Below are 18,402 nucleotides of genomic sequence, written 5' to 3' on the forward strand. Positions count from 1 at the left end.
TATATTCCAACCTTGATCTTTATTCTTAATTGAAATCAACCATTACAGCAAACCAGGAGAAAATTCATAGACCAAAATAAAGAACATTTTCCCCAAAAAATATAATATATTTATAAGATATGAATTACCCCTTTCCCTTTCCCTACCACATACTATCTCTATCTTTCTCTCTAGGGCTCTCATTCACACTGGAAATTAATGATTGTACTTCTACTTATCCGCCTGCCTTCTCTGCCCGTCCTCCTTCCATACTCCCCCCTTCCTTACCTCCCTCCCTCTCCCCCCTTTCTCCTCCTCCATTCCTCCCTCAGGGCACAGAGTTGAATGATGACCGTACCCCGACGGATGCCTCGGTGATGACCACATTCACCATCCTGCTGATTGACAAGAACGACAACGCGCCCAAGTTCAACAGCTCCGAGTACCGAGTGCGTATCACTGAGCTGGCCCAGGTGGGTTTCGCCCTACCCCTCTTCATCCAGGCTGAGGACAAGGATGAGGTGGGTCACCATCACCAATCATACATTCCTTAAAATAAACGGTATCACTTTATTTGACAGTGTCAGTTTGACATGGAAGTGACAGTGATAAGACCTGTCAATAGACCTGACATGATCGCATTCACTCTACAAAAAAGTCAAGGTGCAAGTTGGTACCAAATAAGGATCTTGAGAGCAATGTCATAGGGGAACCCATTTTAGGGTCTCTGATGAAACATAGACGGGTTGGCTAACAACGTCCCAAAAATGATGCTCGCACATCGATGTGGACGGAAGGTGTGCTTTGTTATGGTTTTGAACGGTCAGATAACTAGCAACAATGACTAGAAGCTGCCTTGCATGGAACCGTAGGTGGCTCGTTTCAGCTCGTTGTATCTTCTTAAAATGTTAAGTTTCACGTTTTAATGTCACATTCACAAGTACAGTGAAATGCCCTTCTTGCAAGCTCTGAACCCAACAATGCAGTAATCAATAACAATATAATACTAAAAATAACAGAAGGTAGAACAAAAACACACAAGAAATAAAAATAATAAGAAAAGTTCCAGTACCTTATTTACAATGTGCAGGGATACTGGAGTGATACAGGTAGATATGTGTAGGCGCAGGGGTGTCAAACTCATTCCACGGAGGGCCTAGTGTCTGCAGGTTTTTGGTTTTTCCTTTCAATAAAGCCCTAGACAACCAGGTGTGGGGAGTTACTAACTAATTAGTGATGTTAATTCATCAATCAAGTACAAGGCAGGAACGAAAACCCGCAGACACTCGGCCCCCCGTGGAATGAGTTTGACACCTGTGGTGTAGGGGTAAGGTGACTAAACATCGGGATATATGATAAACAGAGTAGCATTAGCTAATGTGATGATTGTATGTGAGTGGGTGTGCGTTTGTGTAGAGAAAGTATAAATGTATGTGCATATTATGTGTGTGTGAGCAAATTATGGAGTGAGTGTTTGTGTGTGTGTTGGAGTGTCAGTCTATAGGGCCCTGTGAGTAGTTCCTCCTTTAAAAGTCGTGAGCTTACGCTGCAGGATTTAGAGGTAATTTGTGGTTTAGTACGGTACCCTGCATCACCAATTCATTGCTCCAGACCAGCGCAAGGGGGAGTTAGAGCACTGATTATGCTTTTGGGTCCTACTGTGTCTCTGACAATGAATGGGCGACATAAACCTAAATAGAAACGGATAATTGTGCACGACTTCAGAATTACTTACTAAAACTGTTGTTACACTAAGGTGTTTATTCTTTTATTTTGTTAGGCTCTTACTGTAGTACTGTAGGCCACTCCCAACCAGTCACATTGTACAGCGCCTGAGTGGCACAATGGTCTAGGACACTTCATAGCAGTGCAAGCTGTGTTGCTACAGATGCTGGTTCAATACCTGTGCTGTCCTCTACTGGGAGACCCATCAGATGATTGTAGGTTTGTTGGTTTTTCTCCCTCTAAAAACAGAAATAAATAATTATATATAGCAAACTGGCTTTATTTACAAATTAGTAACAATATCTCACCCCATGTTCAAGAATCGCCTTTTTATCGCAAATTTTACGTGATTTGAAAGCAAAATCATTTCCAAAATATTTAAGGGGCATTGCACTAAATATGGCGCTGACTTGGGAAATGTTCCCGCTGTTCTGTTCTTAGTGCCAGTCTGCCCATTCAAACTAAAACAATATAACTAATAATGGCATCTTCGTGCTTTCATTAATAAAATAATGATAAATGTCACACCCTGGCCTCTGTTATATTGATTTTCTTTATTAGTTTAGTTAGGTCAGGGTGTGACATGGGATGTTTGTGTGTTTTGTCTAGTTTAGGGTGTGTGTATTGTTTAGGGGGTTTTGTATAGTGTATGGGGTTGTGTTAAGTAGAGAGGTTTAGGAAAGTCTATGGTTGCCTGGTTTGGTTCTCAATCAGAGACAGCTGTTTATTGTTGTCTCTGATTGGGAGCCATATTTAAGGCAGCCATAGGCTTTAGGTGATTGTGGGTAATTGTCTATGTCTAACGTTAGTAGCTGTGTGTGCACTTTCGTTTGTAGCTTCACGGTCGTGGTTTATTGTTTTTGTATTAGTTTGTATAGTGTTCGTTTCGTCTTCGTCTCTAATAAAAGAAGATGTATTTTTCACACGCTGCGCCTTGGTCCACTCATTATCCTCAAGACGATCGTGACAGAATTACCCACCAAACCAGGACCAAGCAGCGTGTTAAGCAGCAGCAGGAGCAGACACAGGATTTCTGGACGTGGGAGGAAATTCTGGACGGTAAGGGACCCTGGGCACAACCTGGAGAATATCGCCGCCCTCGTGAAGAGCTGGAGGCAGCTAAAGCCGAGAGGCAGCGATATGAGGAGGCAGCACGGAAGCGAGGCTGGAAGCCTGAGAATCAAGCCCAAACATTTGGGGGGGGGGCTCTCGGGGAGTGTAGCTGGGTCAAGTAGGAGACTTGAGCCAGCTCCCCGTGCTTCTCGTGAGGAGCCGAAGAAAGAACCAGAGACAGTCGGGCTGATATTGGAGGTGAGCAATGGGAATGAAGCTGAGACTGTGGATGAATTAATGGGGAAATTGGAGGAGAGAGAGAAGAGGGATTTGCTGTTGTGGAGCATAAAGCACCGCATCCGCTTGAAGGAGCGTGTGCGGGATTTGATGTCACCGGGAACAGCTCTCCATACTCGTCCTGAGGTGCGTGCTAGCCGTCTGGTTAAGACAGTGCCTACACCACGCACTAGCCCTGTGGTGCGTGTCTCCAGCCTATTACCACCAGTGCCTACACCACGCAGCAAGCCTCCTGTGCGTCTCCAGATTCCTGTGCATCCTGTTGCTGCTCCCCGCACTAGCCTGAAGGTGCGTGTCCTTAGCCCGGTACCTCCAGTTCCGGCACCACGCACCAGGCCTACAGTGCGCCTCAGCCGGCCAGAGTCTGCCGTCTGCCCAGCGGCGCCTGAACTGCCCGTCTGCCCAACGCCGTCTGAGCTGTCCGTCTGCCAAGCGCCGCCTGAACTGCCCGTCTGTCCTGAGCCTTCAAAGCCGCCCGTCTGTACTGAGCCTTCAAAGCCGCCCGTCTGTACTGAGCCTTCAAAGCCGCCCGTCTGTCCTGAGCCTTCAGAGCCGTCCGCCAGACAGGAGCCGCCAGAGCCGTCCGCCAGACAGGAGCAGCCAGAGTCGCCAGCCAGCCATGAGCAGCCAGAGTCGCCAGCCAGCCATGAGCAGCCAGAGTCGCCAGCCAGCCATGAGCAGCCAGAGTCGCTAGCCAGCCATGAGCAGCCAGAGTCGCCAGCCAGCCATGAGCAGCCAGAGTCACCAGCCAGCCAGGATCCGCCAGAGCCGCCCTCCAGTCATGAGCCGCCCTCCAGTCATGAGCCGCCCTCCAGTCATGAGCCGCCCTCCAGTCATGAGCCGCCCTCCAGTCATGAGCCGCCCTCCAGTCATGAGCCGCCCTCCAGTCCTGAGCTACCCCTCTGTCCTGAGCTGCCCCTCTGTCCTGAGCTGCCCCTCTGTCCTGAGCTGCCCCTCTGTCCTGAGTTGCCCCTCTGTCCTGGGTTACCTCTCTATCCTGAGCTACCTCTCTGTCCTGAGTTGTCTATATTTAGGAGGGGCCTTGGTGAAGGTTCCTGGACCATGGTCGGGGGCGAGGGTCGCCACTCAAGGGACGCTAAGGAGGGGGACAAAGACAATGGTGGAGTGGTGTCCTCGTCCTGCGCCGGAGCCGCCACCGCGGACAGATGCCCACCCAGACCCTCCCCTTGAGTTTTAGGGGTGCGCCCGGAGTTCGCACCTTGAGGGGGGGGGGGGGGGGGTTCTGTCACGTTCCTGACCTGTTTTCTGTTGTTTTAGTATGTGTTTAGTTGGTCAGGGCGTGAGTTGGGGTGGGCATTCTATGTTATGTGTTTCTATGTTGGGTTTAATGTGTTGCCTGATATGGTTCTCAATTAGAGGCAGGTGTTTGACGTTTCCTCTGATTGAGAACCATATTAAGGTAGGCTGTTCTCACTGTTTGTTTGTGGGTGATTGTTGCTGTGTCTGTGTATGTCGCACCACACGGTACTGTTTCGTTTTGTTCTTTCATTCATTTTCGTGTGTTCCTTCCTGTTCGTGCGTTCATGTTATATGTTCTCTAGTTCAGGTTTGTTCACATCGTTATTTGTTTTGTAGTTATCAAGTGTTCTTCGTGTTCGTCGTCTTGATTTAATAAATTCATTATGTATTCAGCACCCGCTGCGCATTGGTCCGCTCAATCACCTATAGACGATCGTTACAATAAAAATACTCTTTCAAAATGCCAATGTTTATTTAGTTATGGATCCATGGTGAATTACTATAGGAATAAATATCACTGAATTACAGAAATATCATCCAATCCTCCAAATGTAATTATTGGTGTAGTCACGTCATATTTTTCGCCTACCGTAGGCGACATGGGTCTCACTAGTGTTGAGTAATGTGTTGTTAAAAGTGTGGTGGTCTTATTTATTTAAAGAGCATATTGAAGTTAGAAGCAATAGCCTACAAATATTTAGCACCGTTTCGCGCTGCTCTGAGACACGCACGGAGACTGGTCTTAATAAATCAATGAGATTTTTATTTTCACTGAATCTCCGTTTGGATATAGGTTAGACTAAAATAAAATAAAAATGAGGGTGCTGCTTGTAATCCATGTCTCTCCGACATTTACAACATTGTTTCAATATTCAAATTCGATCTCCAGCTGTACCATAGTAATGAATGTGTAGGGGTCGGGGATCAGGACGACACAGACAGGCAGGCAGCGTTTCTCAGCCAGTCGAAATCATGAATCTGATGTCATGTCTGTGCTAATATGGCAAAAAAATTGCTAGATACAGTAGCTAACCAACAACTGTAGCGATGTATTTGAGAGACAACAAGTGCTCATAGTGCAAATGTATTTGTTTTCATTAAACATTTGGAGACTAGATACCGTTTACATGTTGTCAACAGTCAATTGTGTCTGTTTTGCCCCATAGTTGTGCACACATCGGTTTTGTTTCTGAACAACCAACCCGTCTATACATGGGATGGCTCTTTGATGAACCATACAAAAATCCCAAACCAAAAATGTTTTGGCCCTCCAGGACCAGATTTGAATAGCCCTGCTGTAGGGTGTTGAACCTTATTTGCATATTTTCCAGAGTGCCTTTTGAGTGAATTTTAGAGATACCAGTACCGCCCATGACTGTGTTTGCTAGTGACAGAGAAATGGTTGTAGAATTCATTCAATATTCAGTCCAGTGGACTTCACCAAGTGAGTTCCCAACTGAATATAGTTTAGGTCTTCTTTTAATGGCCTAGTTTTACCCTAATACAGTGGCCTGAAACTCCTTGTTTAGGACCACATCAGGCCTGCAAGTCACACTATGATGGCTTGCAAAGTGATGTGTAATTCTTATTGGAATCCAGCAAGAGTGGGGATAACCAACATTTAGCATTTTTATTCACCCGCAACCTACATTCAAAATGACTGCCAGGGTTGGGAAGACTAAAGTATGAGAGTGCCTTAAACATCTAAAATAGAACAACCATTTCAGTAACGGGTGCAATAAGTAAACGTTTAAGTTATTTCTATTTGATTAGCAAAAGATTAATTAATAAATCATTAGACAACGGGTGGGTCAAATCCTGATGCTGATTGGTTTAAAGCACATTCCAGCCGGTGTCTGTTCCACAAGTTACCAACGGCTAATTCTATGATGTTAAAAAGCCTATTTACTCTATTCCATCTGCCTGCGCAATCCACTGTCTCATCAGCCCAGCCAGGCAAATTATAAACTCCACTATAAAAAGCATCTAGACATTATCTCACATTTCATTGAGACTAACATTTCGTTTTCAACAGTGGAGATTTGTATAAACCTTGCCATCTGTCTCCGACATTGCAACAGTGTTTCAATATGCATTTTTCCTATTTTGTTGCCTTACAACCTGGGATAAACATTTATTTTTGGGGGGTGTTTTTGTATAATTTGGTTTACACAACATGCCTGTCACTTTGAAGATGCAAAATATGTTTTATTGTGAAACAAACAAGAAATAAGACAAAAAAACGTCAAACTTGAGCGTGCATAACTATTCACCCCCCCCCCAAATCCAATACTTTGTACAGCCACCTTGTGCATCAATTACAGCTGCAAGTCCCTGCTGATGAAAAACATCCCCACAGCATGACACTGCCACAACCATGCTTCACTGCGGGGATGGTGTTCTCGGGGTGATGAGAGGTGTTGGGTTTGCGCCAAACATTTCATTTTCCTTGATGGCCAACAATCTCAATTTTAGTCTCATCTGGCCAGAGTAACTTCTTCCATATGTTTGGGGAGTCTCCCACATGCCTTTGGTGAACACCAAACGTGTTTGCTTATTTCTTTCTTTAAGCAACGGCTTTTTTCTGGACACTCTTCCGTAAAGCCCAGCTCTGTGGAGTGTACAACTTAAAGTGGTTCTATGGACAGATACTCCAATTTCCGCTGTGGAGCTTTGCAGCTTCTTCAAGGTTATCTTTAGTCGCTTTGTTGCCTCTCTGATTAATGCCCTCCTTGCCTTGTCTGTGAGTTTTGGTGGGAGGCCCTCTCTTGGCAGGTTTGTTGTGGTGCCATATTCTTTAAAAATTTTAATAATGGGTTTAACGGTGCTCCATGGGATGTTCAAAGTTTCTGCAATTTTTTTATAACCCAACCATGATCTGTACTTCTCCACAACTTTGTCCCGGACCTGTTTGGAGAGCTCCTTGGTCTTCATGGTGCCGCTTGCTTGGTGGTACCCCTTGCTTAGTGGTGTTGCAGACTCTGGGGCCTTTCAGAACAGGTGTATATATACTTATATACTGAGATCATGTGACACTTAAATTGCACACAGTTGGACTTTATTTAACTAATTATGTGACTTCTGAAGGTAATTGGTTGCACCAGATCTTATTTAGGGGCTTCATAGCAAAAGGTGTGGATACATATACACTGCTCAAAAAAATAAAGGGAACACTAAAATAACACATCCTAGATCTGAATGAATGAAACATTCTTATTAAATACTTTTTTCTTTACATAGTTGAATGTGCTGACTACAAAATCACACAAAAATTATCAATGGAAATCAAATTTATCAACCCATGGAGGTCTGGATTTGGAGTCACACTCAAAATTAAAGTGGAAAACCACACTACAGGCTGATCCAACTTTGATGTAATGTCCTTAAAACAAGTCAAAATGAGGCTCAGTAGTGTGTGTGGCCTCCACGTGCCTGTATGACCTCCCTACAACGCCTGGGCATGCTCCTGATGAGGTGGCGGATGGTCTCCTGAGGGATCTCCTCCCAGACCTGGACTAAAGCATCCGCCAACTCCTGGACAGCCTGTGGTGCAACGTGGCATTGGTGGATGAAGCGAGACATGTTGTCCCAGATGTGCTCAATTGGATTCAGGTCTGGGGAACGGGCGGGCCAGTCCATAGCATCAATGCCTTCCTCTTGCAGGAACTGCTGACACACTCCAGCCACATGAGGTCTAGCATTGTCTTGCATTAGAAAGAACCCAGGGCCAACCGCACCAGCATATGGTCTCACAAGGGGTCTGAGGATCTCATCTCGGTACCTAATGGCAGTCAGGCTACCTCTGGCGAGCACATGGAGGGCTGTGCGGCCCCCCAAATAAATGCCACCCCACACCATGACTGACCCACCGCCAAACCGGTCATGCTGGAGGATGTTGCAGGCAGCAGAACGTTCTCCACGGCGTCTTCAGACTCTGTCACGTCTGTCACATGTGCGTGTGAACCTGCTTTCATCTGTGAAGAGCACAGGGCGCCAGTGGCGAATTTGCCAATCTTGGTGTTCTCTGGCAAATGCCAAACGTCCTGCACGGTGTTGGGCTGTAAGCACAACCCCCACCTGTGGACGTCGGGCCCTCATACCACCCTCATGGAGTCTGTTTCTGACCGTTTGAGCAGACACATGCACATTTGTGGCCTGCTGGAGGTCATTTTGCAGGGCTCTGGCAGTGCTCCTCCTGCTCCTCCTTGCACAAAAGCGGAGGTAGCGGTCCTGCTGCTGGGTTGTTGCCCTCCTACGGCCTCCTCCACGTCTCCTGATGTACTGGCCTGTCTCCTGGTAGCGCCTCCATGCTCTGGACACTACGCTGACAGACACAGCAAACCTTCTTGCCACAGCTCGCATTGATGTGCCATCCTGGATGAGCTGCACTACCTGAGCCACTTGTGTGGGTTGTAGACTCCGTCTCATGCTACCACTAGAGTGAAAGCACCGCCAGCATTCAAAAGTGACCAAAACATCAGCCAGGAAGCATAGGAACTGAGAAGTGGTCTGTGGTCACCACCTGCAGAACCACTCCTTTATTGGGGGTGTCTTGCTAATTGCCTATAATTTCCACCTTTTGTCTATTCCATTTGCACAACAGCATGTGAAATTTATTGTCAATCAGTGTTGCTTCCTAAGTGGACAGTTTGATTTCACAGAAGTGTGATTGACTTGGAGTTACAATGTGTTGTTTAAGTGTTCCCTTTATTTTTTTGAGCAGTGTACTTTCCCGGTTTTTATTTTTTTGAATTTTTCTTAACCAATTTGGACTATTTTGTGTATATTCATTACATGAAATCCAAATAAAAATAAATTTAAATGACAGGTTGTAATGCAACACAATAGGAAAAACACCAAGGGGGATGAATACTTTTGCAAGGCACTGTATGGAATCATGTAGTAATCAAGTGGCCACCGTCTGCCTTGATGACATAAACACATACACATTTACACTCATCATATGCTGATGCTACTCTGTTCTTTATTTTACTCTCTTTATCTATCCCGATGCCTAGTCACTTTACCCTGCCTTCATATTCATACAGTATCTACCTCAAATACCTCATACCCCTGCACATTCAGTTAGTACTGGTACTACCTGTATAAAGCTCCATTCTTGTGTATTTTATTCTTCTTGTGTTACTATTTTTATTTGTATGATTATTTTTTAACTCTGCATCGTTGGGAAGGGCTCGTTAGCAATCATTCCATGGTAAAGTCTACACCCGTTGTATTCGGTGCATGTGACAAATAAGCTTTGATTGGATTTGACACAATCTTTCTAACTCCCAAACACAGTCTTCTTACACACACACACACTTTCTCACTCACTCACGACAGCCTGAAACTAGGAGCTACATTCGACTCAACTACAATTTAATTTGCTTTGGAAGAGATGGGATAGAGCATCAAATTATAGCTAACAAGGAAAATCTATCACCCTGGGTTGAGATAAGCTGAAAGCTAGTCAACTCTGATTGATTCCAGCACCACAGCCGCCAGGATGGAATTTGACAGATAACTGCAAGTTAAGTGGAGAGAGAATGAGAAGGAGGGAGAGAAGGAGGAGGAGAGGGGATAGAAGGGGTGGTAAAGAGGGAAGAAGGTAGGGAAAAAGTAGCATAACTAATGGAGTATGGGCAGGCGGTGAAGTGAACGATAAGGCAGACATACAGACCGAGAGAGGGGGATGCTGAGAGAGACGCAAAGTGAGAGGTTGAGGGGAAAAAAATGAGGGATGAGGATAGCAGGAGAGAGGCTGAGGGAGAGAGAAAGAGAGGGTGAGAGAGAGGGTTAGACAGTGAGAGGCAGAGGGAGACAGAGAGAAAGAGAGACATAAAGTGTCTGAGGTAGTGGCATATTCAGCTGCAGGTTTGTTTATTCTTGCCGTGGAGTGTGTTTGCTCCTGTCGGCATGGCGATGGCAAGGGACGGCGAAGAAAATCACCGCTATTCCATGGGAGCTCCTCATCAGTTGATGGGTAAATCTGGCAGACGATAAGAGTGGTGCCGCTGTCAGCAGTCTCAGAACAGGTGTGTGTGTGTGTGTGTGTGTTTGCAGAGGTTGGCAGTGTCACATAAATGCCGCATACCTCAATCTATACAAGCAGTGCCCATGTGAAATCTCCATAATAGATGCTTTAAGGTCACAGGAGGCTGCTGAGGGGAGAACGGCTTATAATAATGGCCGGAACGAAGCAAATGGAATGGCATCAAACACTTGAAAACCAAGTTTGATGTATTTGATACCATTCCACTGATTCCGCTCCAGCCATTACCACGAGCCCGTTCTCCCCAACTAAGGTGCCACCAACCTCATGTGGTTTAGGTTTATTGGATAAGCTATGTGTGCTCAAGGCAAACAGCCACATAGCTACAGTACATCAGTGAGATTAATTTAAACCAGATATACAGTAGAGTGCATCAGAATGCAGCAACCCACTGGGCCATCTCATCAGCAACCCTTGCTCTCTGCTTAACCCCAGCTCAGCTCAACTTCAAATGAAATTATACTGGTCACATGCGCTGAATACAACAGGGGTAGACTTTACAGTGAAATGCTTATTCACCTCGGAGTGTGGTGTCAGGAAAATAACCTCACACTCACACTCAACGTCAACAAAACAAAGGAGATGATTGTGGACTTCTCAGCCAATTAGCTCCCCGCCCACTCAGCCTGTCTTTTCAGCCTTACTGATAGTTAGACGTGAGAGAAAAAGTACATTAAGTATTTTTACTAGGACAAAATTAGAGCTGAGCGATTAGTGCTTTTTGAGGTTGGTTCAGTTCAATATTTTTTTTTTTAACACGTTTTTGAATTTCGTTTGATTATAAAATATTGTTTTTACATGAAATGCACTATGCATTATGTGGGTTGAATGCTGTAACAACACAGAATAAAACAATTAATAAAAGTCCCATGATGGTAGTGACTGTCCATCACTGCTTATCTCTTATTAATCATAGTTTATTCACATTACTCTACATTAAAGAAATATTTAAGTTGTTGTGTATATTACATTTGATTTATTTGATGACTATAATTTTATTCAAAGTCATCATCTTATCTCTGTAGAGCTGCTGCTTTTGCTGTCTGAAAAAAATCACTATTTTGTAGCTCTTCAAAGTAAGTAAGGCATACTTTTATGACTGCTGAATATCAACTATCAATCACTTCGATCATGTATTTGTTTAGGTAAAGATACACTACCGTTCAAAAGTTTGGGGTAACTTAGAAATATCCATATTAAAATAACATCAAATTGATGGTCTGATTAAATCCCGGCCTAAGTGTAGCCAGAGTGATTTAAGATAATCACGCTTGTCAACATGGCTCTTTAAACATCCTTATCTCCTCCACAGCACACATTATCCTCTCATTGTGTCATTCTGCTCTGATCAAACACACATACACACACACACACACTAATATGATTAACACATATTTAATGAGTTGCCTTTGGCAGTGTAATCATTCTTTTAGCAGAAGAGATGGCAGCTATAGTAATGGAACTTCGTGGGCAGTGTATGGGGAGTTACTCTATTCTGTACTCATATGCCCAATTACGATTTACATATAATGTTAAGTAATACAGTGGAGTGACTTTTATGTGGGAGAGATAAAGAGGACGATTCAGATGGAGGTACAAGACGATGAACACCATTAGGGCTTCGGTGTTCAAACGTAATGCACTATATACTGTAGGGCAGGTATTCCCAAACTGGGGGACGCAATGCCGTCGGGGGTACGCCAAATAAAAATGTGATTCACTTTTAAAAATTTGATTCACATTTTCAAACAGTCCATTTATTTTTTCCAATGGGGCTATACATTTGGGTGAGGTGTCTTTCTCGCCTTAGTAGCCTCGTTTCACTGCCAAAAATAAAATTCAACCATCTAGTGTTCAGCGAAATAACAACACAATGTCAAATAGAGGTAGCCTAGTCAAATAATTAACATCCAATCACATTAACCGTTACTCTCTCGCGGGAATTCCACTAACGGTCCGTATGTAGCCAAACGTAACTACTGCTCATTCCGTTTGCTCGAAAATTGATAAATGGTTAAAAAAAAGTAAGGCACGCGTCCATAGAGGCACATACCAGCAGTACTACAGCTGCACCTGTTGATGACACAAGTTGTTCTGCTTCCACGAGCACATCCAATGCTAGCATCAGTAATTCTACATGTGTTGTTAGCCCAGCTAGCATGGACACTGACAGTTGTGAATCTGATGCAGCCGAAGAGCTACTGCCCCCTTACCCGGGAAAGCACTGAACAATAGACAGGGACGTTGGACCATCGAAGAGGCGCAAATATGATGATTGATTTGGGCTTCAAATATATTGGGAGTAGTGCCTTTCCTCAGCCACAGTGTTATGTGTGCAAAAGTACTATCTCACAACTCGATGAAACCTTCACTCTTGCACAGACATTTAGAAACAAAACATGCCAATTTGAAAAATAAACCGCTGGAGTTTTTTGAGCGAGAATTAAGACGACTTTCGACTAGTAAGACATGTATAAAAGCAACAGATACCATTAATAAGAAGGGGCTAGAAGCATCTTATATAGGTGAGCTACCGAGTGGCTAGGACAGGCAAGCCCCATGCTATTGTGGAGGACTTAATTATTCCTGCTGCCGTGGATATGTCCGGGACAATGCTGGGGGAAAAGGCTCCAAAAACTATACAGACAATGCCTTTATCAAACATCACTGTTTCACAACGCATCAGTGACATGGCAGGAGATGTTTTGAAACAATAACTAGTTTGCATGCAAGCCAGTGAATTCTATGTGTTACAGCTGGACGAGTCAACAGACGTGGCGGGCACAGCTCCTGGTATATGTTCGTTACGTTTATGGGGGGTCAATTAAGGAAGTCATCATCTTCTGCAAACCACTGGAAACCAGGACAACAGGAGAGGATATTTTTAAAGTACTGTACAGCTTTGTGACATTAAATGGACTTTGGTGGTCAATATGTGTTGGTATCTGTACTGATGGCAGAAAAGCCATGACAGGGAGACATAGTGGAGTGGTAACGCGCGTGCAAGCAGTTGCTCCCGATGCCACTTGGGTTCACTGCAGCATCCACCAAGAGGCTCTTGATGCCAAGAAAATGCCTGACAGCTTGAAACACATTTTGGACACTACAGGGAAAATGGTTAACTTTGTTAAAGCAAGGTCCCTGAACTCGTGTATTTTCTGCATTATGCATTGATATGGGCACCGACCATGTAACACTTTTACAACATACATAAGTGCGCTGGTTATCAAGGGGCAAAGTATTGACATGTTTATTTTTTCTTTACTGACCATAATTTTCACTTGTCTGACTGCTTGCATGATGACGAGTTTCTCACACGACTGGCCTATCTGGATGATGTTTTTTCTCGTCTGAATGATCTGAATCTAGGATTACAGGGACTCTCTGCAACTATATTCAATGTGCGGGACAAAATTGAGGCTATGATTAAGAAGTTGCAGCTCTTCTGTCTGCATTAACAAGGACAACACACAGGTATTTTCATCATTGTATGATTCTTTGTGTGCAAATGAACTCAAGTTTACGGACAATGTCAGATGTGATATAGCAAAGCACCTGAGTGAGTTGGTTGCGCAATTACGCAGGTACTTTCCCGAAACGGATGACACAAACCACTGGATTCGTTATCCCTTTCATACCCTGCCTTCAGTCCACTTACCGATATCTGAACAAGAGCGCCTCATCGAAATTGCAACAAGTGGTTCTGTGAAAATGTAATTTAATCAGAAGCCACTGCCAGATTTCTGGATTTGGCTGCGCTCAGAGTATCCTGCCTTGGCAAATCGCGCTATTAAGACACTGATGCCCTTTGTAACCATGTACCTATGTGAGAGTGGATTCTCGGCCCTCACTAGCATGAAAACTAAATACAGGCACATACTGTGTGTGGAAAATGATTTAAGACAGACTCTCTCCAATACAACTCAACATTGCAGAGTTATGTGCATCCTTTCAAGCACACCCTTCTCATTAACCTGTGGTGAGTTATTCACAATTTTCGATGAACAAATAAGGTTTTATATGTAAGATGGTTAAATAAAGAGCAACATTGTTGATTATTGTTTATTATTATATTATTATTTGTGCCCTGGTCCTATAAAAGCTCTTTGTCACTTCCCACGAGCCGGGTTGTGACACAAACTCACACTAACTCTTATGTTTAATAAATGTATTGTGTAGTGTGAGTGTGGCAAAAAACAACATTTGAGAGTGCGCTGACCCTGGTGCTAGAAGGGGTACGCAGCTGGAGGTCAAATCAAAGTTTATTTGTCACGTGTGCAGAATACAACAGTGACATGCTTACTTACAGGCTCTAACCAATAGTGCAAAAAAGGTATTAGGTGAACAGTAGGTAAGTAAAGCAATAAAACAACAGTAAAAAGACAGGCTATATAAAGTAGTGAGGCTATAAAAGTAGCGAGGCTACATACAGACACCGATTAGTCAGGCTGATTGAGGTAGTATGTACATGTAGATATGGTTAAAGTAACTATGCATATACAGAGAGTAGCAGTAGTGTAAAAGAGGGGTTGGCTGGTGGTGGGTGGCGGGACAGAATGCAGATAGCCCGGTTAGCCAATGTGCAGGAGCACTGGTTGCTTGGCCCAATTGAGGTAGTATGTACATGAATGTATAGTTAAAGTGACTATGCATATATGATAAACAGAGAGAGGCAGCAGCGTAAAAAGAGCGGTTGGGGGGTGGCAAACAATGCAAAAAGTCCGGGTAGCCATTTGATTACCTGTTCAGGAGTCTTATGGCTTGGGGGTAAAAACTGTTGAGAAGCCTTTTTGTCCTAGACTTGGCACTCCGGTACTGCTTGCCATGCGGTAGTAGAGATAACAGTCTACGTCTGGGGTGGCTGGGGTCTTTGACAATTTTTGGGGCCTTCCTCTGACACCGCCTGGTGTAGAGGTCCTGGATGGCAGGCAGCTTAGCCCCAGTGATGTACTGGGCCGTTCGAACTACCCTCTGCAGTGCCTTGCGGTCAAGGGCTGAGCAATTGCCGTACCAGGCAGTGATGCAACCAGTCAGGATGCTATCGATGTTGCAGCTATAGAACCTTTTGAGGATCTCAGGACCCATGCCAAATCTTTTTAGTTTCCTGAGGGGGAATAGGCTTTGTTGTGCCCTCTTTTTTGACTGTCTTGGTGTGTTTGGACCCTTCTAGTTTGTTGTTGATGTGGACACCAAGGAACTTGAATCTCTCAACCTGCTCCACTACAGTCCCGTCGATGAGAATGGGGGTGTGCTCGGTCCTCCATTTCCTGTAGTCCACAATCATCTCCTTAGTCTTGGATACGTTGAGGGATAGGTTGTTATTCTGACACCACCCGGCCAGGTCTCTGACCTCCTCCCTATATGCTGTCTCGTCGTTGTCGGTGATCAGGCCTACCACTGTTGTGTCGTCTGCAAACATAATGATGGTGTTGGAGTCGTGCCTGGCCATGCAGTCGTGGGTGAACAGGGAGTACAGGAGGGGACTGAGCACGCACCCCTGGGGAGCTCCAGTGTTGAGGATCAGCGTGGCAGATGTGTTGCTACCTACCCTCACCACCTGGGGGCGGTCCGTGAGGAAGTCCAGGATCCAGTTGCAGAGGGGGATGTTTAGTCCCAGGATCCTAAGGTTAGTGATGAGCTTTGAGGGTACTATGGTGTTGAACGCTGAGCTATAGTCAATGAATATAATTCTCACATAAGTGTTCCTTTTGTCCAGGTGGGAAAGGGCAGTGTGGAGTGCAATAGAGATTGCATCATCTGTGGATCTGTTTGGGCGGTATGGAAATTGGAGTGGGTCTAGGGTTTCTGGGATAATGGTGTTGATGTGAGCCATTACCAACCTTTAAAAGCACTTCATGGCTACGGACGTGAGTGCTACAGGTATGTAGTCATTTAGGCAGGTTGCCTTGGTGTTCTTGAGCACAGGGACTATGATGGTCTGCTTGAAACATGTTGATATTACAGACTCAATCAGGGACATGTTGAAAATGTCAGTGAAGACACCTGCCAGTTGGTCAGCACATGCCCGGAGCACACATATTGGTAATTTGTCTGGCCCCGCAGCCTTGTGGATGTTGACCTGTTTAAAGGTCTTACTCACGTCGGCTACGGAGAGCGTGAATACACAGTCGTCCAGAACAGCTGATGCTCCCATGCATGCCTCAGTGTTGCTTGCCTCGAAGTGAGCATAGAAGTGATTTAGCTCGTCTGGTAGGCTCGTGTCACAGGGCAGCTCGCGGCTGTGCTTCCCTTTGTAGTCTGTAATAGTTTGCAAGCCCTGCCTAATAAGACGAGCGTCGGAGCCGGTGCAGTATGATTCAATCTTAGCCCTGTATTGACGCTTTGCCTGTTTGATGGTTCGTCGCAGGGCAGGATTTCTTGTAAGCTTCCGGGTTAGAGTCCCGCACCTTGAAAGCGGCAGCTTTACCCTTTAGCTCAGTGCAAATGTTGCCTGTAATCCATGGCTTCTGGTTGGGGTATGTACGTACAGTCACTGTGGGGACGACGTCCTCAATGCACTTATTGATAAAGCCAGTGACTGATGTGGTGTACTCCTCAATGCCATCGGAAGAATATCCGAACATGTTCCAGTCTGTGATAGCAAAATAGTCCTGTAGTTTAGCATCTGCTTCATCTGACCACTTTTTTATAGACCGATTCACTGGTGCTTCCTGCTTTAATGTTTGCTTGTAAGCAGGAATCAGGAGGATAGAGTTGTGGTCGGATTTACCAAATGGAGGGCGAGGGAGAGCTTTGTACGCGTCTCCGTGTGTGGAGTACAGGTTATCTAGAATTTTTTTTCCTCGGGTTGCACATTTAACATGTTGATAGAAATTTGGTAGAACTGATTTCAGTTTCCCTGCATTAAAGGTTGAATGTTTGAAGGGGTACGGCACTATAAAAAGTTTGGGAACCACTGCTGTAGGGAATATGGTGCTATTTGGGAAGCAGCCAGTGGCTCTCCGTCAGTCTGATGTTCAGGTCCATTTAGTGGGGTCCAATCTTCACTTATTCATCTTTCCATGGGTTTATTTTTTCTGTCCCTTGTTCATTCTCTTTTCTTATTGTTTTTTTTCTGCAAAAAAAGAGAACACTCCAGGTTAAATGATTATTGAACTCTGAAACAATTTTCTCTCTGCGGATCAATCGTTCTCCCCACTGTCATCACGAGCAAATGGATTCCTGCAGAAATAGAAAAAGGGGCCTTTATAATTGGCTGTGGGTGACGAGACACAGTTCATTACCGTGCCATGCATTCACAGTGGTGTGTGGGGGTCTGTGCATGTATTTGTGTGTGTGTGTGCTTGCATGCATGCGTGTGTGTGGAGACCACCAGTCTGGGGAAGTTAGAGCTGCTACTCTGAGACACTATCTAATCTCTGACCCTGCATCTCAAAGACACAGAGAAGAGAGAGAATGAGATAGATTACAGGTTGAGGTAGTGAGAGATGATAGAGGAGCAAAGTGACATGTAGAGATAATAAAAGAAGAAATGTGCTTGGATGGAACCAATAAGGGTTGAATACATGCGTGTGACTGGCATCGATCGAGCGCTTCCATTTCTCACTGCTTTGAAAAGGCTTGTGCTCAGAGTCAGAATAAAGTCAAATACATTTTCTCTCTCACACACTACAGTGCGAATTACGTTTTTTTCTTGTACATGCTAGTAGTATGTACACCAGAGGTGGGCAAAATAAGTCCTAAGTTGATTAACAGCGCCCAAGGTGGATTTAGCAACAACAATAAAAAATGTCACTGAATGTGCCGCTTAGTTCATAGAACCGCGGTTACGTGAGTAACCTCCAAGGTACGCCATATCAGCGGTTTCTGTTTTCTTCCTACAAATTTGGATCTAGCTTTTGATTGGTTGGAGTTATTTGCCAATATATTTATGATGCATTTTATTCCCTTTGTGATACAAAAATAATAATAATACACCTTTACAATATTTAAGTAATTTGACATATTTTGTTATTAGCCTCATGAACATAAACTTGTTTGTAGTTTGTATCTAGAATTGTTAGAAAGGCCATAAA

The 18,402-nt window shown here is 44.5% G+C and overlaps 1 protein-coding gene across 1 annotated transcript in view; it reads left to right on the plus strand.

Annotated features, from left to right (window-relative positions):
• Nucleotides 1–18,402, plus strand: part of LOC120046433 (cadherin-23-like) — a 569,127-nt gene that overhangs the window by 288,431 nt on the left and 262,294 nt on the right. The window contains exon 11 of the mRNA XM_038991662.1: nt 312–500. Within this exon, the coding sequence (XP_038847590.1) occupies nt 312–500 (189 nt within the window). The remainder of the gene's footprint in view (nt 1–311; nt 501–18,402) is intronic.

This window comes from Salvelinus namaycush, chromosome 4, assembly GCF_016432855.1.
Source record: "Salvelinus namaycush isolate Seneca chromosome 4, SaNama_1.0, whole genome shotgun sequence".
Taxonomy (NCBI): Eukaryota; Metazoa; Chordata; class Actinopteri; order Salmoniformes; family Salmonidae; genus Salvelinus; species Salvelinus namaycush.